Source organism: Lynx canadensis, chromosome B1, assembly GCF_007474595.2.
Source record: "Lynx canadensis isolate LIC74 chromosome B1, mLynCan4.pri.v2, whole genome shotgun sequence".
NCBI classification, from domain to species: Eukaryota; Metazoa; Chordata; class Mammalia; order Carnivora; family Felidae; genus Lynx; species Lynx canadensis.
In genome coordinates, this window is record NC_044306.2 from 161,748,018 (window position 1) to 161,772,062 (window position 24,045).

The following is a 24,045-nucleotide window of genomic DNA, read 5'->3' on the forward strand; positions in this document are numbered from 1 at the left end:
AGTTGGTAGAGTTACGATAACAGGGATGGATTCTGGATGTATTTTGAAGGTAGAACCACGGATTGGTTTGTGCAGTGTGAGGGAAAGAGAAGACTCCATCGTTTTTGGTTTGAGAAAGTAAAAAATGGTAAGACTGTAGGTGGAGGAGATGTGGGGGAATGAGGAAAATCAGAAATTAACTTAGGGATGCCTGGGTGGCTCAGTTGGTTAAGCATCCAACTTCGGCTCAGGTCATGATCTCCCAGTTCATGGGTTCGAGCCCTGTGTCAGGTTCTGTGCTGACAGTTCAGAGCCTGGAGCCTGCTTCGGATTCTGTGTCTCCATCTCTCTCTGTCCCTCCCCCACTTGTGCTCTGTCTCTCTCTCTCTCAAAAATAAATAAACACTAATAAAATAAAAAAAAATAAATTAACTGAATCATGTCGAACTTGAGATATCTGTTATACATCAAGTAGAGATGTTAAGTAGGCAATTGTGTATGTGAGCCTAGAGCGCAGGAGTGATGTTTAGGCTGGATATATAAATGCAGGGGTTGTCAGCGTATAAACAGTATTTAAAGACTGGATGAGATCACTGAGTGTAGAGAAAGGGACCAGGAACTGTGAATTGGCACACTCCCTCCAAGTGATCAGAAGTCAGAAGAGAGGAACGCAGTCCGCAGAGGAAGCTGGGAAGGAGCAGCCAGGGAGATGGGAGGAAAAGCCAGAGGTGTGGTGTCTCGGGGACAATCAGGGCAAGTTATCCAGGTGACGTGACCAGCTGCTGCTACTGCCTCGGAACGGATGCTGAGACGCGACCACTGGGTGAGGCAGGGTCGCTGGAGACCTTCCTGGAGCAGTTTCATGGCAGCCATGAGGTCTACAGAGTGACCAACGTGGGCTGAACGTGGGAAGGAGGACAACGCTAATCAGACTCCAGCAAACCTTTCCAGTTTTGCTGCCACAAAAAGCCAAAACGAACATGACAACACAAAACACACAAACCAGAAAGGAACTGCTTCTCTGGTAAGGGAAATGGGGCTAGAAGGTATTTGTCTGCTTATAGAAATGTCCAGAAAAGGTAAAAAACGTGATGATCCAGTGGGAGGAAGAAGTGCTCAAGTAGGGGGCCTAGCTTTGGAAAGAAATCCAGAGAGATTGTTTGTAGTTTCAGGAAAAAAAACTAATGACTTTGAAATGAGCAAGAAATATTACAGGTGTCCTTTCTGGCACACTGTTTGGGCTGTCTGCCCCTTGTCTTTGAGCTATTTTACAACTCCTAGACAACTGACAGGAATGCAAATAATTCTTTTGCAGAGACATACAAACGAATGTGGTCTGATGAAGGAACGAGTGCTTTCCCTCCCCCCACTGTAGACACTAGTTTTGTAAGTATTAAGCAATTAATATGCATCTATGACATTCATTTTGGCATGCCTCATTATCGATACGTGTGCCTGCTCTTAGGAATTCTTCACTGAACTGGTTCTAACATCTTACTGGTTCCTTAATTGCTTAACAAGCTAAGTAAAATTGTTGGCACATGTTCATTTCATATTTGTATGAGAATCATGATTTTACATTTAAAAATTTTTTTTTAATGTTTATTTCTGAGACAGAGCATGAGTGGGGGAGGGGCAGAGAGAGAGGGAGACACAGAATCCGAAGCAGGCTCCAGGCTCTGAGCTGTCAGTATAGAGCCCGAGCCGGGGCTCGAACTCACAAACCATGAGATCATGACCTGCGCAGAAGTCGGTTGCTCAACCGACTGAGCCACCCCAGCGCCCCATGATTTTACATTAAAAAAAAAAAAGTATCCTTCAACAATAGCAATGAAGGAAAGTAGCGTATGGGGGAGCAGATGCTTAGGTGGGTGAAGGAGATAGTGGTAACCTGTGGGGGTTCTCTTCCAGTAGTTTCATTTTCCTGGGCACAGAGATGTAACACAGTCAGCAGAGGGGGAGAGTGAACGGACTAGAGAATGTTAATATGGTTGCAGCATTGAAGACCATTTGAGGTTAGTGCTCATGAATTTGGAGTGGCTGTCTTGGACTGTATTTCTCCAGCCACACACAGTTCAGCTGTGTGGGTGCACACACAGAGAAAGAGCTGAATCTAACCAGGGTTGTGGCTTTGCTAAATCAGTAGGAGGACGAAAGAGTTGAGGATCTATATGAAGGAATGATTATAGTGATTTACCTGGAATTTAAGCAGGGTAAGGAGATAAGGGAAGACTTATGGGCGAAGGACAATGAAAATGCCATGAGATCAACAGATTGGAGGTCCCAACAGGGTAGAAAGATTGTTGCAGTTGCCGTACTAGAACAATGAGCTGGAAAGACAGGAGTTGGTAGTCAGAAGCTAAGCAAAATATTTTCTCTATTTGGGGCTGACACTCTACTGGTTGAGGGTCACTCACCTGCTGTCCACCAAACTCCCCCTTTTTGTGAGTGGAAGCACAGGTGTTTTGCATGGGCTGCTTATTTCCACCTTGTCTTAGTTTTATTCCTATGGTCTTTCTCAGCGAGATGATTCCATGAAATCAAGTCTTTCAAGAGTGAACAGAATCTGCAGACAGATAGGCAGCATGATGAGCAAGGTCTCTTTGCTATAGAAGGTTGTGCAGTTTGAAAACTGCACAAAGGATACCAGGCCTAAAGGGTGAGTGGGGCTGAGATCCAGCCCGAGCTCTGTTCACTGAGCTGCGGTCCCATCACCTGCTGTCTTTTGTGGCCATAAAGGCTCATGCTCTGCTACTAGGCGGATATCCTGAGTGGTATCTTTTCTAATCCATAGAAAGGTATTGTGTGGGCCAGGAAGCCCTGATAAAAATTACACACATGCTATGAAGTCTTACCAGAGGGCTAGACTCAGGAGGCAAGTTTATCTTTCTGCTGAGAAATCCCTTGTGTTCCTTTGTCCTCTACATGCTTCAAGAGTTGAGAATCTTCTCTGAGGAAGAGACTTAATACTAAACTTTCTCAATTATGTGCATAGAGTAGCTCTTTATAATTAGTTTTTATGTGGCTAATTAAATTTTGCTTTCTGCGAAACCAATACCTGGCTTTCTAGATCACTGGTATTTGAGAAACATGATGATGTATGTGTCACGTGAATTAGTTGTGGATCACTGCCACCTCCACTGTGTCTTGTCCATTTATTGGAAACATCTTAGGTTAGACAAATACATGTAATTTATAAAAAAGTTAAATGATTTTTTCCCTGATAAGCAATGTGAAAGGGTGGGCTGAAATTGCTTAGATAGGTGTAAAAAATTTCTACTTGCTCATTCACTATTTTAAGAATTTCTTTAATATATTGGTTCATTTCGACACACGTTACTTACCAATGGTCCTTGAATTTTCAGGGAGTTCTACAAATATGTATAGTCTCCTTAAACTATCTGTTAAGTGCCATATAAAAATATCTCAAAAGTCTCCCTCTTTTTTGGTAGCAATTCTAGCAATAACCACTCACTGAATTAAAAACGTAATATGGAACACGGTTTTATGGACACAAAATGATCCACGCTCACTGATAGCAAATGTTAGTACAGACGATGAGGTACGACTTGGAGACTTAACAAGAGGCTACTTTCAGCACACTTTTCTAGTCACTAGTTAGTCCAGGGAATGCTGTCAGGAGGTAGTTCAGTATCATTTCCCCTAACTTAATAGGAACAGAGAATGGAAAGGTGAGGCTATTCAACTAAGGCGGCAGAAGGTCAAGAATCTCCACCCCCAACCTATTGCTTGGTTCTCCCCGGGAAGAATTTGCCAACTCTTTCTCTTTAGGCACACGGAATATTTTCAACCAACACAAAGAGCAATGCAGACTGTGATCTAGCAAGCACAGCACAATTCTCAATCATTCTCCACGGTTAAGCTTTCGTCAGAGACCACGCTACTTTGTTCTGAACCCCTTGGAGAACATCACTGCTTCCTCTTTAGCCTTCACCTAGAAATGCAATGTTTGAGCAAGGGAGGGAGAGGGAAAGTAAAGAGTGTGAGGGGACAGTAGGGACAGTGGGCCTGAGACAGGGATACTGCAGACCGGGAAAGTCTTCTAACAGCCCCTGATATGGTTCTTCACAGGGCATACTCATTATTTTACTTAAATGTGCAATGAAATTCCAGAACATCATCCAAATTTGTAGACTAACCTAGGTATAAAATGGTATGCTACAGCAAAAATGCATTTTTTCTCCAAATAGTTTGCCATTAAAAATCCATGCCACATGGGGCGCCTGGGTGGCTCAGTCGGTTGAGCGGCCGACTTCGGCTCAGGTCATGATCTCATGGTCCGTGGGCTCAAGCCCCGCGTGGGGCTCTGTACTGACCGCTCAGAGCCTGGAGCCTGTTTCAGATTCTGTGTCTCCCTCTCTCTGACCCTCCCCCATTCATGCTCTGTCTCTCTCTGTCTCAAAAATAAATAAACGTTAAAAAAAAATTAAAAAAAAAAATCCATGCCACTTGTGTGGAAATTAAGACCAAACTGCAATATGCTTTACATTTCCAGTGTAGAAAATGTTTTGTTCCTGAGTCCTGGTCCTGAGGATGGCAAATCTAAATGATAAATGAAATAAATATGTCGTTTATTTGAGTAAACTGATTAGCTGACTGAAGTGGCATTTGATTGATGAGAGAGAAAATGCCACAGCAGAAATTATTTTTAAAACTTTAGGATGTGCTTTCATATGCATGTATTGAAAGTTCAGATTAGAAAGATCTCGGTTTAACAGCTTTGGTTTACTATTCTAGGGATGAGGGTGGGGAGGACATTCTTAAACTGTGCATTTGATTTCATGTCTGGTTAATGAGGTTCTTTCCCCCACAGCAAGGTACACATTAGTGCCAAACTTTAGTAGCTAGTAGACTAGGACACCTGCACGAAAGCAATCAAGTCAATACTTTGGTCACTAAGCCAGTAAATCTTAGGTTGCACAAATGTGCAGTTTTTGCTGTAGCAAAACTGTGCTCAGGCTGTAGCATTAGTATTATTTTTCAATTGTTTTTCTTTTAAACCGCGCATTTATTTCCCTTTGGTTTAATCGTGAGTATTTTTTAAAACATAAACTAGTGTAAACTTTATTCCTAAAAACTTCAGATTCATTTCATTAAAACAGTTAAACAGTTACTCGGCAAACAACGAATCCAGTTTGGATACCTACATATGAACATGGCTATAGCACTACGCAATCTGCAACGAAGGTCAGTCCATGAATGGAGGCTCTTTACACATAAATATAAAAATATTTTATTTTCAGATGCTTTCACTTTTAAGGTACTTCCTTGAAAGGGATGTCAAAAAAGTATTAAATAAAAGAAGTTTCAAATTTTCTGTTAGGCTATGATTTGAGGGGGAGAGGAGTGGAAACCACTGTTGCTGGTTACATAACTGGAAACATTTGTGGCCACATGTGAAAGTATAAACTATTTCCAACAAAGTCATTTTTCCCTGAATCTGTTGGTGTGAAATTATATATTGTTATTTTCAAAAGCTTTTCTGCTTTTATTGAAATGCAACAGTTACTGAGCACTTATTATATTGCTTATTATGTAGTTCAGTTCATTTGTCCCTAACAAAACCAAAGCCACAGATGGTCTTCTCTCTTCCTTTGTGGATGTATGTGCATGTGTGAAGCTGTTTGTACATTCTTGGTTACTTTGCTTTTGAAGCACTTGGAGAAGCTCATCTACTTCTCAGCAGCTGGTTGGTTTTATAAAGCATCTCGGAAGGCCGACACAGCACTCCCCAGTTTGCCAGAAGTTATTTCTTCTTTGAAGATTCATTTTCTTGAGGGGTATTGCTTTGCTCATTCAGTGAAGACTTTTGGGTGTATAAAGGAAACAGAGTTTCAAACAGTTCTGCAGAAATTGTACTTTGGTCCCTAGACATTGTTGTCCTCAGGAACTGAACCTGTCATCTGGTTTGCCTTCTTCGTGACTGGGGTTATGTTAAAACAGAAATGGTAGGAAAGCTTTCCTATGCTTTGGATAGGAGACAAATTTGCTTTTGTAGAATTTGTGACTGAGCAAAGCAGACAGGGCCTGGCTGAAGAAAACATATGTCACCACTAGCCACCAAGTTAAGTTGTGGAATCCAAAGGTGACAGCCATGGAAATGTAGATCATCAGCTCTGCTAAGTAGTTAGGGGAAGAAACGTATTCAAACCAGTCTCCGAAAGGGATTCGGTGGTTACAGTGAATGACCACTCCTGAAACAGAAACAGAAGACTTCCTGAACATATGAAGTTGTGGAAAGAAAGCTTACCACTTCAGTCCCCAGGCAATTTACAAAGACTCTTATTTTAACGTTTATTTATTTTTGGGACAGAGAGAGACAGAGCATGAACGGGGGACAGAGAGAGAGGGAGACACAGAATCGGAAACAGGCTCCAGGCTCCGAGCCATCAGCCCAGAGCCCGACGCGGGGCTCGAACTCACGGACCGCGAGATCGTGACCTGGCTGAAGTCGGACGCTTAACCGACTGCGCCACCCAGGCGCCCCAAAGACTCTTATTTTAAAAAGAGGATCACTGGGCACCTGGGTGGCTCAGTCGGTTCAGCAACCCACTTCGGCTCAGGTCACGATCTCGCAGTTTGTGGGTTTGAGCCCTGCATTGGGCTTGCGGCTGTCAGAGCAGAGCCTGCTTCAGATTCTCTGTCCCCCTCTCTCTCTGCCCCTCCCCTGCTCGTGCTCTCTCTCTCTCTCTCAAAAATAAATAAACATTAAAAAAATGAAATGAGGGGCGCCTGGGTGGCTCATCGGGTTGAGCGTCCGACTTCAGCTCGGGTCATGATCTCGCAGTCTGTGAGTTCAGGCCCTGCATCGGGCTCTGTGCTGACAGCTCAGAGCCTGGAGCCTGTTTCGGATTCTGTGTCTCCCTCTCTCTCTGACCCTCCCCTGTTCATGCTGTCTCAAAAATAAATAAATGTTAAAAAAAAAAAAATTAAAAAAAAAATGAAATGAAATAACAAAGAGGATCACAGACCTGTGTGAAAACCCACTTCCCGTCACACTCCCATTGTCAACCTACTACGTATTAAAAAGTTGCACGCTTAGGTTGCACCATCAACTGAAAATAAGCACAAAGCAAACAAAGTCTGTTTCTCCACCAGACTTCCAAGCCAGTAATTAAGAGCTCAGACTGCAGTCAGACTGCAGGAGTTCAAATCCTGACTCCACCACTTACATGTTGTGTAACTTTAGAAAAGTTGCTTAACATCTTTAGTTTCCTCATTTGTAAAGTGAGGATAAGACTCGAACCACCTCAAGAGAGCACCGTAAAGCTGTATATAAAGCACTAAGAACAGGGCCCGGCACAGAATACGCACTTGGTAAATGATGAATAGGATTATTCCATTTTTAGTACTTCAAAAGCCTATTATAAACTGTACCTGTGGTAAGTCAACACAAGCTAACTAAAAGTCAAGTTTTTTTGCTTTGACAGAATGATACTAACTCAGCAAAGTAATACTAGCACTCACATGCTGGTTAGGCACATATCGTCAGCACAGGCCCCAGAATGTGGGCACAGCATAGAATCACAGAATATCAGGGCTAGATGGGACCGGGGAGATCTTCTGGCATAACGGTCTCGTTTTACAAATGGGAAGATTAAGATTTTGACGAGGTGTCTTGTCAAAAATAAGTATTTGATAGGGCCGCCTAGGTGGCTTAGTCAGTTAAGCGTCTGACTTCGGCTCACGTCATGATCTAAGAGTTTGTGAGTTTGAGCCCCGTGTCGGGCTCTGTGCTGACAGCTCAGAGCCTGGAGCCAGCTTCACATTCGGTGTCTCCCTCTCTCTCTGCACCTCATGCTGGCACTCTCTCTTTCTCTCTTAAAATAAAAAAACATTAAAAAATGAATATTTGATAGATAAGTCATTAACTAGGGCAGGAAGGAAAAAAAATAAAGTAACACAGACAACTAACTTCTGAGGGTTAAAATCCACATGTAGGGGCGCCTGGGTGGCGCAGTCGGTTAAGCGTCCGACTTCAGCCAGGTCACGATCTCGCGGTCCGGGAGTTCGAGCCCCGCGTCAGGCTCTGGGCTGATGGCTCAGAGCCTGGAGCCTGTTTCCGATTCTGTGTCTCCCTCTCTCTCTGCTCCTCCCCCGTTCATGCTCTGTCTCTCTCTGTCCCAAAAATAAATAAACGTTGAAAAAAAAAATTAAAAAAAAAAAAAAAAAAATCCACATGCAGTGCCTCTAAAAGACATCTCACCTGCTTTATTTTTCCTGAGATTGCCGAGAATGACATGGCACTTGTACTGATGGACAGATGACCAGATAAACATCATCATTCCGAGGATATGGAACCACCGGGCTTGCATCAAGAGATTTTTCCCTATCACATAGACTACAGAAAAAAGAGTTACCTTATTGGCCAAAATGCAAAATTTCACAGGCTCAGGGAATTAAACAATCATACAGTTAGAACACAATTATCCGATTGCTCTGTTCCTCATGACTAGAAAATTATCGTGATGTAATTTACCAAGGACAGAGGGGAGAAGAAAGGGGTATGCTTTCCAGCCCGGGGCAGCTTCAGTGGTCCCTGACAGAGAACTCCACATTAACACATTCTCCTGTTCCCTTTTCAAACGCTTCAAGCACAGAGGTCAGCTCTGCCTCCTAATCTTTTTTTTTTTTTTTTTTTTGATTTATTTATTTTGAGAGAGACAAGAGTGTGTGAGCTTGGGAGGCACAGAGAGACAGGGAGAATCCCAAGCAGGCTCTATGCTGCCTGTGCAGAGCCCAAGGTGGGACTTGAACTCACAAACTGTGAGATCATGATCTGAGCCGAAGTCAAGAGCTGGACACCCAACCAACTGAGCCACCCAGGTGTCCAAACTCTTGGTGTCTCATACTCTTGTGTGGTAAGGCCACTGTGCATTTATATTTCTAAGCCTGGTTTTATGTCTTATTTCTTATAGTCTACCGTGAGAATACTTTCTAAAGGAATCCCACCCTGGGCTGCAGCCCTAAGCTATTCAGGGGAGACCCTGAATGCAGAACACAGACTTGACTGGCTCCAGCCAATGAAGAAAATCACTGGAAGTAAAGGCTCAGCATGGGGCTTCTCAAAAGAGGAGAAATGTAAACTGCAAGATGAAAAATCAAACAGTATCCCTCTAATCTCTAATTAGAGAGAACCACGTTAGAGGGATTTAGTTCAGAAGCAGAAACACTCAAAAGTATCATCTTCCTCTTTCTTCTCCAGCTACCAAGAAGACAGGAAGAATTCAGGTCTTCTGGGACTGGCATCAGAAAAGCAAATTAAGGACTTCCTTGTGATCAGCAGGAAGCAGGCAAGCTAGTTAGGAACCTGACTGAAGAAACAAAGCTGTCCATTGACTGCGGGAAAGAGCCTGAGGGTCTGGAGTCTGGAGAGAGCCCCTACAGAGGTGACTCAGGTAAGAGAACCAAGGATCGTACTATTCCATATGGGTACCTGAAGGCAGGGCTCAGCTGATGACAGCTGGGCTAATGAGAGTCCACCAATATCTACCTGTGTTAATTTCTTTTAAAAACTTGTCCCATATAAACAGTTTACTATAGACTCTTAACGTTTACTAGATTTAGCCATTTAACTAAAAGGTTATCTTTTCAGAAGTTAAAAATAAACAAATTGTGAAAAATAGTTTTAAATTCAGCTGTAAGAGCAAGTCACTCTAGGATTAAAAACTGAGGCAAGTGTTTGAGAGTTTACATCACTGCCAGAGACCTGCTCTGAATCCGAGAAAGTACCTATGAGGAAAAAAGATTTCTAAGAGTACGTTGGAATTACAATGTGGGGAAGGGGAGTCAGGTGGAAGGCTGAGGCTCCAATCTGTGTAGTATTTAACTCTGTTTATTCATTAATTACTGACTGTCTACTGAGCCTGGCATCTCGCACAAGGCACAAAGCAGTGAATAAGTAAGGTAAAATCCCAGTCCTCATGAATCCACATTCTAGTGGCAAGAGGCAAACAGGAACAAGTAGACAAACCTATAATCAAGACAGGTTTAGGTAGAGATGGCACTCTGGAGAAAATAAAATACAACGTATAATGGAGAGTGGTTGGAGGAAGACCCTCTAGAGTTTAAACATTTTTTTTTTAAGATTTCATTTTTTAAGTAATCTCGATGTGGGGCTCAAACTCACAACCCCGAGATCAAGAGTTGCATGCTCCAACTGACTGAGCCAGCCAGCGCCCGACCCTCCAGACTTTGAAGACAAGGAGGTACGAAGGTGTGGGCAGCTTACAGACATTCTTTCCTTTCCCTTTCACAAAAATCCTCTGAAATCAGGATGTGTCCCTAATTACAGATGAAGGTTCTGAGGCTCAGAGTGGTTAAACAAGCCAGAATTCAGATTCAAGCCCCCCCCTGAGTCCTAAGCTCATGCTTATTCCCATCAGGCCTTGCAGCTGGCAAATGCCCCAGTGTGTTCCCTCTCAATGAATTCCTGAAACCAGTTCTCGCCACATTGTCCCAAAAGCCTGTATATGACCTCTTGAAAGACAAGTAGGTGAAAAAGAAGACAGCTTCAGAAATGAGTGTCTGGAAAGTGATTTTTGTGGGTGTCTCAGCTGCCTTTTCTTTCTTTTCTACCATACAGGAGGGAGGGCAAAAACAGTGGTCCAGCCAGCAGATGAAACTCCAGAAGAGATATGTAATGCCAATGGAGGCTAACAGACTGAAAGCTAGTGGGTTAGCCACATGCTTCAGAAAGCTCCTTTGGGTGGAAATCCCAGTAATGTTCACCACAGATAATAGTTCAAACCTTGATATGGCCTGCACATGAAAGAAAGCCAACGCAGAAAGCTCAGGGGGGAAATGCTGATTTGATTAAGTTCAGTGGAATCAGATGGAGAGATGCTAGCTGAGCGGCTGGAGCCAATAAATAATTCATGAATTAAGAAAGATTGTTAATAAATTGTACTCTACAATCATTCCTCAAGCCATAAAGGCCTTGGGTTATACCACAGCAGCACAGAGAGGATTTTCAAGGGGCTACTCTGATACTGAAATCAAACCTGAGGAGAAAGCTTACTGAGTATTCTAAATATCAGACTTTGGTCTCTATTTACAAGGATGGAAAGGGCAGCTTTACGGAACATGGAGAAGTGAACTCAGAACAGTCGTGAATAGTCTGCCTTACAGTGTCCAGGCAGATGGATATACCAAGGGTCCAGGGTAAAGTTAGCCTCAGCACTAAAAACTAACTTCATTTACCCCAAATGACTTGAGTTCTATGGAGTAAGTATGCACTGTTTTTACAAAAATGATAGTCATAAATGTTTTATCTTCAGCCTCCCTTCCCCCACCAAGATATACTTTACTTCCTCCTCATAAACAAAGACCATGATTTTGCTTCTCTCTTCCTGGCTAGTGGGAGCTCAGAAGTGTTCAGACACAATTCTGATTTACCACAGTACGCTTTTGTCCTCTCCCCTCAAGCTGCCTCACTTGAAGAAAAGCTCTGTTATAACTGGAATCATCCTAAGACCTAAATGACCTAAGCTTAAAATGGCTTTCTACTCCCTCTTCAAATCACAACTATTCTCCAGGAGCCCAGGCCACCCCTTCCTCCTCTGGTTTTCTGAGATTTAATCCTGTACCACCCTTCCCCTTCCACATGTGCACACCAGAGGGACTGAGGCTTTGGTGAGACAACATTCTCTGCTGACCCTTTCTCTTGTTCTTGGGTGTTCCCCTGCTTCCTGTCCGACTCCTGACCACACTCTCTCTTTCCTTCCAGACTAACTCCACGTGAGTGAGTTCAGTGACTTCATTCCCACCAAGGGAGGCCCATGTCCCAATTCTTCACCCTTGCACCTCCTGAACACTTGGCACTTTAATATCTTTACAGGCATTAGTGCTTAGGTAAGTGTCTTTCAGGTTTGAGCAGTTTTGTAACAGTTAATGTATATACCCTTGGGCATGTTGACTTTTTCAAGCTACTAGTAGAGTCCAAACTCTTCATATGCAAAGTGAGTTGAGCAGGTCTACTTTCAAACTGCCCTAAAGCTTGGTGGGGCGCTTTGCCTCAAGAGTACCTCATATGCCCAGTGACTCAGCTAACAGACCCCAGGAACCACTCACCATTTCTGCCGTCCATTGGTACTTGGCTCAGCACAGTTAGGCCGATGAGGACGTAGTAGACGAGTCCAAAACAGTACTGCACAATGTGAATCACAGCATTGGAGAAGACACTGACATAGAAGCACTCGAAGAGCCTTCTCAGGCTGTGGAGCCACAGAAATACTAACACTAAGAATGCAGACAGCGCCAGCTCACTCCCTAGAATTCAGAATGCAACACGTTAGCATCTTTCTTTCCAGGACTAATCCAAAGTTGGATTTTTTCCTACTGTTCAACACAGTATTAAGTAAGATTAGAGCTAGGAGAGGGCCCTAAAAATCATCTGGTCTAATATTTTTTTTTTTTTAAGTCATGAGGAAGTGGGCCAAACGAAGCTAAGGAATTTGGCTAGTGACAAACTCAGGTCTCTTGACTCTCCGTGATGTGAAAGCCTTCTAGGTTACATGTATGTCACTGTGAAGGAGTCTGTGCACTCAGAACCTGAGGACTGTGGATCTCCAGTCCCTGGCACGACCAGCCAGATGAAGACAGTCCGGAAGAGTGCCCACATGACCTCTAACAATCCCAGCTGGTGGGATCCCTGAGTAAGGGGAGACAAGAGACCAAGGCACCTGGAGAGGCAGAAAAGGGGACAGGAACAGAGATGGGGGAATTATGCATTTCTTTCCAGATAAAAAAAAAAAAAAAAAGAAAATTATACCTTTAGCAGACTCTGACCCTTAAGATCTATCTTCCCACCTGCCTCTCACCCCTTTGTCAAAAGAACTGGGAAGAACTGGGTTTTCAAGTGGCATAACACCTAGACTTTTTAAAATGAAAGTCGTACGTGCACATACGCACACACAAAGGAAGAGGTGAAGTTTTAATGGCTAATGTGGGATTTGCTGAGGTATCCTCTGCTCCCAAAGGGGATCTGCATAGGTCTTCCCTTCCAGTTGCCATCTTTTGCAACGAGTTCCTCTGGTTATACAGAAAAGGATTGTTCCTACCAAGCCAGTGGTTTGGCTGCTGGAACAAAGGACAGAGGGAACGAGAGAACGATTTGTTTCTAATTCTGTCCCTCAGCCTCCTCCGCCTGACATTAACTGAAACCACCATATGGTTTTCACCTTCAATTCCTTTAAAAATCCTCCAATTTTTAAAATCGTTCTAGGTATCCTTATCAGAAGTAAAGTAAGGTGAATTTAAGGGCTCTTTTGTAATCATCTGGTCAAAAACTATTTACAGTCAATGTTATTATATAAGTAAAGCTTACAGTATAACAAACATTTTTTTAACTGGTGATCAAAAAGTAATTTCCTGTCATATTTCTGGGGTTCTGAGACATGATTTTGGTTCAGCGAAACAAATGATAAATGTTTTGAGGCAAACCCGAGGGATCCTCAGAACTTTTCCACTGAATTGTAAAGACTTTTGTATACATTAATCAGTAGTACTAAAAATATCAGAGGGAGAACGGTCTGTCCTGCACACAGCACAGCCCTTGCTGAGAAGTCAGGGACGAAGAGCTAACTCTGGGGCTGCCATGATCTCAGTGAAGGATGGGGGGGGACACCCCCTTGGCCACCTGCCTATAAACCACTCACACTTTTTTTTTGCCCTCACCCTCCACTTCCCAGGCCCACAGAGAAGCCTGAGGGTGGCTGTGAAATACTGAGAACAGCTCCCTACAGGCAGGAAAGACGGGGACAGGACGAAATGGTTGTAACTAGCCAGGGGAGTCATACCTTGGAACTGGGCAGCCCCAAGAATTCTGAGCAAACCATGCAGCCAGTATGGAAAAGGCACTCCCAGGAACAGAGACTGAGTAAGGTGCCAAAGCAGGAAGCCATTCCACAGCACTGAGATGATATAGAAGTGAGAAAAATACCTGCAAGGTTAAACCAGTTAGGCAATAATCAGAGTAGGTCCACTTTAAAGCATTATGCAGGAATACTATTTTTAGGTTCCCTAACCTCTTTCCCCCATTCCCAAGGTATAGTTTTGTTGTTTTAATAGAACCTGAATCCTGCAGGCATTCAGATTTTTAAAAAATCTCCTTTCAAATGATGGGACCGGTTAACTCGTAGAACAAAGAGTCTTCCTGAGGTAAGAACATGATTGACCTCGTTAAACTTAGACAGATGGTCAATTAGCAATCTCTCTTATCTCTGGGTTAGGGGATGGCTCAAGTTCCAACACAGGGGGTGCCAGACCCCGGCAAAGAGAACCTAGATTGTGCCAACAGAAGCCAAATGTGAAAGGTTTCTAAATCCTGAGCAATGTTGCTGCAATAGCCATACAACTCTTACACAAGATTTGCAAAACCACAAGCTCTCAGGGCTGGCCAGAAATCTTAAAGGTCCTCTGATTCAGTGTTTTCCTAAATTTCCTAAATTGTGTTGACCTAACTTTTATACTAACATGACAGATATTAACTCATAAAACTAGGTATAGATTCCTAATGGTTACAGCTCTCCTAAAGTACAGTGCCTGTTTTGCAATCGATTGCAACTTCACAAAATACAAATAAAACCAGGACCAATAAAAATTGAAATTAGCAATGTTACTTCAATGTGAAAGATGGTGTTGGTTTACTGAAACCGTCTAAGGGCACAAAGGTCTAACCTTCTTTTGAGGTCCCTTGACCTATACTTCTATTTTCCTCTATTTAAATGAATTCAAAATATTTCTGACTCTGAAAGGTGGCTTCCCTGGTCTTTAATGCATCACTTACATACTAAGCCCCCTCCTTCTGGTCTCATTAGCCTGTGACAAGGTAAATAAACCTGGAGTCAGAGGATTAGATGGAATTCAGCAACTATTCTTCCAGATGATCCAGAACATAGCCCCCCAGACTATGCCCACAACCCAGCCTGACACCGATCTAATCTGATCACTCCATAGCAACCCACTTAATTCTCCCAACTACTGTTACAAATTCTATCACCAAATCTGCCCTTGCTGAGCTATCCTGTTCTGATCTTCTATCCCAGTTCTGATCTTCTCTGGGCTCAAAAGCCTAGTTTCATCAAAAGTTCATCAGTGTATGGGGCGCCTGGGCGGCGCAGTCGGTTAAGCGTCCGACTTCAGCCAGGTCACGATCTCGCGGTCTGTGAGTTCGAGCCCCGTGTCAGGCTCTGGGCTGATGGCTCAGAGCCTGGAGCCTGTTTCCGATTCTGTGTCTCCCTCTCTCTCTGCCCCTCCCCCGTTCATGCTCTATCTCTCTCTGTCCCAAAAATAAATAAACATTGAAAAAAAAATTAAAAAAAAAAAAGTTCATCAGTGTCACTTCCAATACCCCACCCCCCACCCAGCCACTGGCTTTTGGTTGCCTTCCAGGGTCTCTAAGACATGCTTCCTAGAACTGAGTGCAGGTATGGTCTGAGCTACAAGAGCGGAGCAGAATGTCAGCAGAGCCCTGCTTTGCAGCCTTCCTCGGAATGGCTAGCTTCTGAAAAGCATCTTCTGGGCCAGCCACTCTACCTACTTCATTTTTCCACAGACATTTATTGAGAACTTAGAATGTTGCCAGGCAATGAATGTTCTAGGACCCAGGAACTCAGCAGGAAGCAAATAGACTGGGTCCCTGCCTTGATTATCTTTCAGCATATGATCAACAAATGAACCTATAGATATCTAGCATAATCTTGGGGTAGGAGACAGAGAGGGTGCAGAGGGGAGGCCATTCTGCAAGGTGGTCAAGGATGGCCTCTCTGGAAGTGACATCTGGCTAGAATGAACAACCCCGGTGAACTTCCAGGGCAAAGAATTTTCTATGCAGAGAAATGACAAACACAAAGGCCCTGAGGAACAATAAAGGACACCTGTGTGGAGAAGGATCGGTGGTGAGGTGGGAGAAGCATATGCTATAGGGTCTCATAAGGACATGGGCTTTTCTTCAGGGTGATGGGAAGCCATTTGAGCAGAGTGACCTAAATAACTTATGTTTTAAAAATTTCTCTGGCTGATGGAAAAGTTCTGGAGACTAATAGTGGTGATGGCTGCACAACAATGAGCACGTATTTAAAATCACTGAACTGTACACCTGAAAAGGGCTAAAATGTTAAGTGTTTTGTCATGTCTATTTTAACACACACCCACACGCACACACACACAGGGCATTGCTTATTCTTTTTACTCTTTTTAAAGTTAAAAAAAAAAATCCCTTTGGTAAGCAGGTGGAAACAATCCTGTAAAGTTTATATGGTTATCTTCATGTGGCAGATGAGTAAATGCAGGCTAAGATGTTAGGTTACTTATTCAAGGTCACACAGTAAGGGGCAGCGTTTAGCTCCAGAAGCTCTGATGACTGGAGTTAAAATCACACCACTGCACTTCTAATTCGTGCAACCTAGACCTGCCTGAACTTGCTTTTAGGTCCCTATATCACATGTACCAATTTATACCAAGCCTGCAGTCAACCAATCACTCAAATGCGTTTATAATTGGTTTATGAGCTGCTAAGCCATATCTTGCTACGCCCTGCTTGTGCTGTGATGTTTCTGATTCACAGGCAGACTGCCGTTCTTATTCCTGCATTTTGTACCTTCTATCTCCTGTTTTGCTTGCCTGATTACCCTCTATGAGAAACATCTTCTACTCGACAAATCTCGATTTTTATAAAGACGCAGCTTTAGCCTCAAATGATAGATCTAAAAACTCTACTCTTTGTTTTTAGACATTCTCCCTCTTTTTCCTCCCTTGGCAATTTGCTTAATTGTAGCACTGTTTTCCAAACCCTCAGGAACAGGGATAAGGTGATCCTTATGGACTCGGCACCAAGGAAGCACCCCTTTAACAACTATTTCAGTGCTTATTATAAGCCAGGGACTGCTCTAGGTTCTGGGATTACAGCAATGAACACAATAGATAATTCCAGTCCTCATGGCACTTACACTCACACACAAAAATAAATTTTATAGCATGCCAGCAGGTGATAACTGTTACTGAGAAAACTAAAGCCAGAAAGAAAAGAAGGACTATCTGGGATGGTAGAAATACTTTTAAACAGGGTAGATAGGGCACACCTCATTGAGAAGGTAACATTTGAGTAGAATTCTAGGAAGTGAGGACATAAACAGTATGACTGTGTGGGGAAAAAGTTTTCTAGGTATAGATAACAGGCACTGCAAAGGCCCTGAGGTGGAAAAGAGAGGCCCACAAAACTGGACTGGGACTACATGGGGCGGGGGGGTGGGGGGCTAACTACAGGACACAATGAGGTGGTAGGAACAAACTATATATGGCCTTGGGCTCTTCTTGTGAGTTAGAAGCCACTGGATGGTTTTGAGGGGGGAGGGGGGCAGGATCTAATAATACATATTTACTGATTGCTGGAACTGACCCAAAGCCCAATTAGGGGAATTATAGGGTTAACTAAGGAAGTGAACTAATGCTTAGTAAACATTGACAAGGTAATCTGTCAATCTGACAAGGTGACTGGCCCTGGGATAAGTGCTTTAATATCACCACCTATATGACAAGGGGGTGCTGTTACGCTAACATCTAATCCATATCCACTGTCTCTTGTCTGGACCATCATAACAGCCTCTTATTCAGTCTTCTCCACACAATGGCTAGTCAGTCACCCTTTCAAAACATGAATCACACAATGCCACGCCTGCTTCTCCATCCTAAAGCCATCAATGGCTTTCCATACACTCAGAATAAAATCTAATTTCCTCCCTGGCCCTGGTGAGCCAGCCCTGCCTCCTGCAATGAACTCGTCTCCTGCTCCAACGCTCCCTGACCATCCTCTCCAGTGTTGTCACTGCCACGGCCACCCAATTTTGCTCATGATCAAATAATCCTGCTGGATTTCCTCTGAAGCACTTATTACCATCCGAAATTATCTCGCTTGTTTTGTAAGATTTGTTTACATATCTACTGTACGTATCTATCTTACAAGAACTAAAAAGCTCCTGACGCAGAAGTTCTCTATGAACACCAGTTAAATAAATGAATGAAAGAGAAGGTATCTTATCCAAAATTATTCTTGGAGTGAGCAGTTAAGTTAATCAATGAACCAATTAAACCTAAACCCTCTTTTTCTTAAAATTCATTCAAAACATAGTCATCAAGGGCATTACTTGTCAGGCATTGTACCAGGGATATGGTAACAAAAAAGACAAATGTAAACTTATGGCAAGTTTACAGTCTAGAGGAGGGGTTCTTAACATTTTTCTTCCATGGACTCCTTTGGCAGTCTGGTAAAGGCTACTGGCTACTTCTCAAAATGTTGCTTCAATCACAAAATACATAGGGATTACCAAGGAAACCAATTATATTGAAATATAGGTAACACAACTACTAAAAAAAATTCATGATAATAGTAACATATGTACTTTTCGTAATTAATGTATAAAATAACAATATCTAGTGATTCATTCTTATAGTGATGAAAATAATATTTTGAGATCTCAAAAATTGTGTGTGTGTGTATTATATATATATATATATATATATATATATATATATATAAACCTGTCACAATATTGCAAGTACTACTAATTCTACTGTGGTTTGTTGATTACATTCATCTTTAAGGAAATGCTAAATTTCAGCTAGAGGTTACTGAAATAAAGATGTAATTTTTTCTAATCCAAGTCTGCCCTGAATTTCTGCCCACAGGCCTCCTGGACCTCTGGCCAGGATTGCTGAACCCCAGGGGGAAAGTCTGGATGATTCTATCTGCCTCCAGAACTCAATTCAACTGCAACGCTTTGATACCATTTTGAAATTTTAGAAGAAGTACTTCCATATACACTACACAAGTCAAGAGCACTGTGATTCATGTTGGAGTCACCTATTTATTCAGGCTTTCTGGGAAATCAATGATCTATGAACCAAAAGGAAAACGAGAAAAGCACCATCACTTTAGGGAAAAAAAACCCTATCCAACAGCAGTAATGGAATCAAACATGCCATGAACTGATTTAAGGTTTTATTCTGGCCTCCTTTGGAAAAAATAACCCCGAACAAAATTACCTAAGCACTATTAAAAAAAAAATTCTTTAACATATATTTATTTTTGAGAGACAGAGAGAGTCAGCAGGGGAGGGACAGATAGAGACGGAGACACAGAATGTGAAGCAGGCTCCAGCCTCTGAGCTGTCAGCACAGAGCCTGATGCGGGGCTTGAACATGACTTGAGCCGAAGTCGGGTGCTTAACCGACTGAGCCACCCAGGCACCCTTCCTAAGCACTATTTTAGATGCAGAAATGTGATTTATAGCTGTCTCTTCCTTGGTGTAAAAATTACAGGTTTATTTTCACTTTTAAGAATATTTAAACTTTGCATAAGGAAATATATTTAAATAAAGTATCTAGACATATTTGTCTTTCCTTACTGGCTTGGACTTCAATACTAAAGAAATGCTGGTCTAACTTTAGAGAACAAAACATCATGGAGGTTCTACTCTAGAATTCTGGAAGAAGAAAAAGGTGTAAATTAAGGGAGAGATTACAAACCCAAAGAGTAGTAATGAACAAAGGAAAGGTACCAAGTTTGTTTCTTAGCTGTCATATGAGGACATGCTTGAGCACTAACAGCTAGGGTATAGGAGCCAGAGAAACAGGTGAGTGCAAGGAATGATTTGAAATGCAGTGTCCTTTACATCTAGGGACACTAATGCCTTTTTCAAAATTCACAGCACAAATTGTTAGAATTCACAGTAAGAAATAACGTTTTTCTTCACTTTATAACATTAAAAAAATGACAGCCTGGGAATGCCATTGCTAGTAAGTAAAAAAGAATGTACTGCCATCAAACTTGATTAAAAATAGGATGACGGTGGGGGGGGGGTGCCTTGGGTGGCTCAGTTCGTTGAGTGTGGGACTCCTGGTTTTGGATCATGACCTGATCTCATGCTGGTGAGATCTTTGCCCCTATTTCCACCTCCTGCTCTCTTTCTAAAAAAAAAAAAAAAAAAAAAAAAAAAAAAGATAGATAATTTTGACTTAAAAAGAGCCCCTAATAAATACTAAGTTTGACTAATGTGTCCTAAATACTCCTACCTCTTCCCAGAACCTCATTCCCTTTACTCTTCCTCTAAATGACCTGGTTTTTCCTTCTCAGTGTTAACACCTGATGAATCCTTCTCCAAAAGACAAAAGTAGGGGGGATTATCCATGTTTCAGAAACCAAGTTACACTTAGTCCTACTGTTGTCTGTGGACCTGGGACACTGCCAATGAGAGGTTGAAATGATTAAACCAGGGGTTTTAATACGTTAAAAACCTTATCACGTTCCTCCACATAACTTCCTAAATATCAACTTAAGATGCACCTTAAAGACAGAAAAGCTACTGCTATTTTCCGAAGCGTTTGGCGGACTCTTCCCAGCTATGTTCTGAATTCAGAGTAAAAAAACCAAACAACACCCTCCCACCCGCCCAACAAATGCAAATTATAACAAGTCTTTACAATTTCTGAAAGAATTCTATGTAAGCCCTAACGATTTCATCTTTCTTGGTTATAAAATCGGTTGAAAGTCAAATAAAGCTTCGGGATCGGGCTTGCCGAAAATGTGCACTCTTGGGCCACATTCTTCCCCAGGGGCACCCGCCAAGATGCCAGGTAGGAGGGTTGGTGCGGCCAAAGGAGGTGGCGCCCTTATGGTGACCAGCGTCTGGCCCCTTGTCCTGACTTTGGGGGTCAGAGAGACAAACGGGGGAAACAGGCGTGAAGGGCTGGCCTGCCTTCGAGTCCACAAGAGAGTTCCGGTGACCTCAAGTTAGATTATAAACCCCTAGAGTGCAGGCGAGGGGGAGAAAGGAGAATTTGGGGCCAAAAGGATTTAACCTGCCGCCTGTGCACCTGGGGGCACAGCCAAAGACCAGGCCTACATCGGAAGCGCTGCCATTTCCCCCCAGGAAAGACTCGTGCGGCTACAAGCTCACATTGCCGCGCGGCTCACCATCTTTGCTGTCCACCGGCCCTGGGGGCATTCCGCCACCTTGGGCCACAACGCGGAGGCGGCAGTGCCTGGCAGCCCAGCCGGGGCAGCGCTGCGCCCGGCGTCAAGGCCTTCCTGGCCTGGTCAGCGCCGGCCCCGCGTCCGCCTCTGCTGCCCCCTGCCGGCTGCCCGAGCCGGGCGCTCCGGGCTCCCCGCGCCTCGGTATCCCGGGCTCAGCCGGGGCGCGGTTACCTCTTGGGGACATCAAAGACCCGGCAGGCGGCCGAGCGCGACGGCCCCTCACGCTTGGTTTTCCCATAGCGGATCAGGTCCTGGAAGAGCGCGCAGCCGGGGACCAGGCCGGCCGGCACGAGCTGCAGCACCAGCGTCAGCAGGAAGGCGGCGGTCAGCGCGAGCCACAGAGCGCGCAGCGGGTTCAGCGCCGAGAGCTCGACTCCCGCCCAGGGAGCCATAGCCCGAGCGCCGGGCTTCCCCGCTCCCAGGGCCAGAACCGCCCGCCCGCGCCCCAGCGGCCGCTCCCGCGCTGCGTGCCTGTCTCAGTTAGGCGGGACGTCGGTGACGCAGCGCGGGGCGGGGCCGTGCGCCCAGGACTCGCCCCTGGGGCGGGGTCACGCTGGCCCTCCTGAGTAGTCTTCAGTCCCTAATTGGACTTAAGTAAGCCCAAAGTATGATTCAACATCATTCAAAGAATTGCAAGCCTGCACTGCTGCATTATTTTCAATGAAAAATGGAAACAACCCTGAGTGGCCCAGTTTAGAATATTTAAATTATTGTACAATATACGTTTGTAATAGCATGCAGACATCGCCATGCTCATTAGCATGCAGACTGTGGAAACACGGAATGCCAGGTTCTGATGACTGAAACTAGATTAAGTGATAAAAAGCTGACTGTAAAATACATAGCTGTGATCGCAAACAACCATACTAATACAAATGTGTGTATGTATTGATGAAGAAGGTAGGTCATACACAAAAACGAATAGTTGTATTAGGATGTTGGGAATGTGTATAATTTAAACCAGTAAAGTAGAAAATCATCAAGACGATTGCAAATAACCCAAAAGTGAAAGTGGTAAAAATTGTATTTAAAAAGCAGCATTCCTTTCCCTAGAGTTCCACTCCCTAGAGGTGGTTTTTAACTCTATGTAATGACAGTGCTATGAATTGACGCATTAAACATTTAAAATTTTGATTTGATCAATTTAAATCAGTAAATTCAATAAATTTAAATATTGATTTTCAGTTACAATAAATCAAAGTTTAACTCTTTTAGGCAATTTTTAAATTAAGTTTATTTATTTATTTTGAGTGGGGAAGGGGCAGAGAGAAGGCGAGAGAGAATCCCAAGCCGACTCCGCACCATCAGCGCAGATCACTAACCATGAGATCATGACCTGAGCGGAGATCAAGAGTTGGACGCTTGCCTTCGCTCAGGTCATGATCTTGAGACCTGTGAGTTTGAGCTCCACATCGGGCTCTGTGCTGACAGCTCAGAGTCTGGAGCCTGCTTTAGATTCTGTGTCTCCCTCTCTTTTTGCCCCTGCCCCACTCACGCTCGGTCTCTCTCAAAAATAAAAAAAGCATTAAGAAGACAGAAAAGAGTCGGATGCTTAAACCACTGTGCCACCCAGGTGCCCCTCTTCAAGGCAATTTTTAAAAAGCCTTTAAAATGTCAATTTCCAAAAAAAAATATTGTATGCCTATTATATGACAAGCACCATTTTGGACAGTGAGGTTTACCGGACAATGCTACTGCCTTTTTGGAGTTTACATTCTTTTTTTTCTTTAAGTATGTATGTATGTATGTATGTATGTATGTATTTAGAGAAAGAGAGAGGGTGTGTGTGTATGTGTGCATGCCAGCATCGGAGGGAGAGAGAGAGAGAGAGAGAGAGAGAGAGAATCCCAAGCAGGCTCCACGCTGTCAGCACAGAGCTGGACCCAGGGCTTGATCACAAACCCTGAGATCATTATCTGAGCTGAAATCAAGAGTCAGTCACTTAACTGACAGAGCCACCTGGGTGCCCCAGGAGCTTACATTCTTGAGATTGGGTAGCAGGTGAAGGGTGAGTGAGGGGAGAGGTAGCTGGCTTATCACTCTTCCCCCAATGAGATACCCTACATGTGTGTTGAATAAACATCAGGGAAACTGGTGGTTAGGTTAATGTGACTTCAGCAGTCCAAAGGATTGTTAGAGTTTTATTTCTTTGTGTGAGAACTCATAAGCTTTTCCAGTGTGTTGAGCACCATGTGATAAAGGATGGTCAAATTGGCCTTCTAGCTGGCACAATGAGGCCTTTTTGTATGACTCAGGATCCCTTCTGTAGGAGTCATCCCTTCATTTTTCTTCGTTGTTCTTGGGTTAACCCCACACAAATGCAGCTGGCCTTTCTAAGACATTTTCCCAGACAAGCTACTTGCAGTGACCAAGTTGCCTGGGTGAGGGAGGTTTTCTTGTAGTTATTTGACCTGGGGAAAGATTGCAAAACAAGATCAGTGTGTGTGTGTGTGTGTGTGTGTGTGTGTGTGTGTGTGTGTGTGTAATGAAATAGGAAAGATTGAGGCTAGAGAAAAAAGTTATCTCTCTTTTTTTGGTTCAGATTTTGATCAGAGTGCACAGCTCATATTCAGACAAACCCCCTGTAGAGGGCAGTGGCTGAACAGGAAGTTATAAGTCAAACCCTACTGAGAGCATTTGTATATGTTTAAATCCTTCCTGGAGTGAATTATTTCAGAAGTGGAAAACCAGGCTAAAGTCTGTTAGAGAGATCATCACCAATAAGTATAAGTCAGTTTTCATCTTTCTTTGTTTAATTACCAGCACTATATGACCAACAAATCTCTGGCATTGCCTGTAGTAAATGGCAATGCCATTCTTCTAGTAGTTCAAGCAAAAAAACCTTGAACTAAACCTTGAGTCCTCTCTTTTTCTCACAGCCTAAATACAATCTGTCAGCAAATCCTGTTGGCTGTACCTTCAAAGTATGAAACCTAAATTCAATCAATTCAGTGAAACCTTTGGAGTCAGTGCTTTACTAAAGACCCTAGCCTGCTCTGTAAATAAGAAAAAGA

General features: G+C 43.4%; 1 protein-coding gene across 2 annotated transcripts; it reads right to left on the reverse strand.

Moving 5' to 3' along the window:
• Positions 1 to 5,209: 5,209 nt before the first annotated feature.
• SRD5A3 (steroid 5 alpha-reductase 3) lies at positions 5,210 to 21,470 on the reverse strand. 2 transcript variants are annotated; one of them, XM_030313851.1, is made up of 5 exons: positions 21,203 to 21,470; positions 13,800 to 13,942; positions 12,073 to 12,270; positions 8,207 to 8,341; positions 5,210 to 6,194 (listed from the first exon to the last, which is right to left on the reverse strand). In XM_030313851.1, exons 1-5 carry the CDS (start codon positions 21,421 to 21,423, stop codon positions 5,935 to 5,937), a joined length of 957 nt encoding a protein of 318 aa, XP_030169711.1. In that variant the 5' UTR covers positions 21,424 to 21,470; the 3' UTR covers positions 5,210 to 5,934. The 2 variants fall into 2 exon arrangements, with proteins under 2 accessions (XP_030169711.1, XP_030169712.1); XM_030313852.1 differs by lacking the exon at positions 8,207 to 8,341.
• Between the last annotated feature and the right edge of the window lie 2,575 nt (positions 21,471 to 24,045).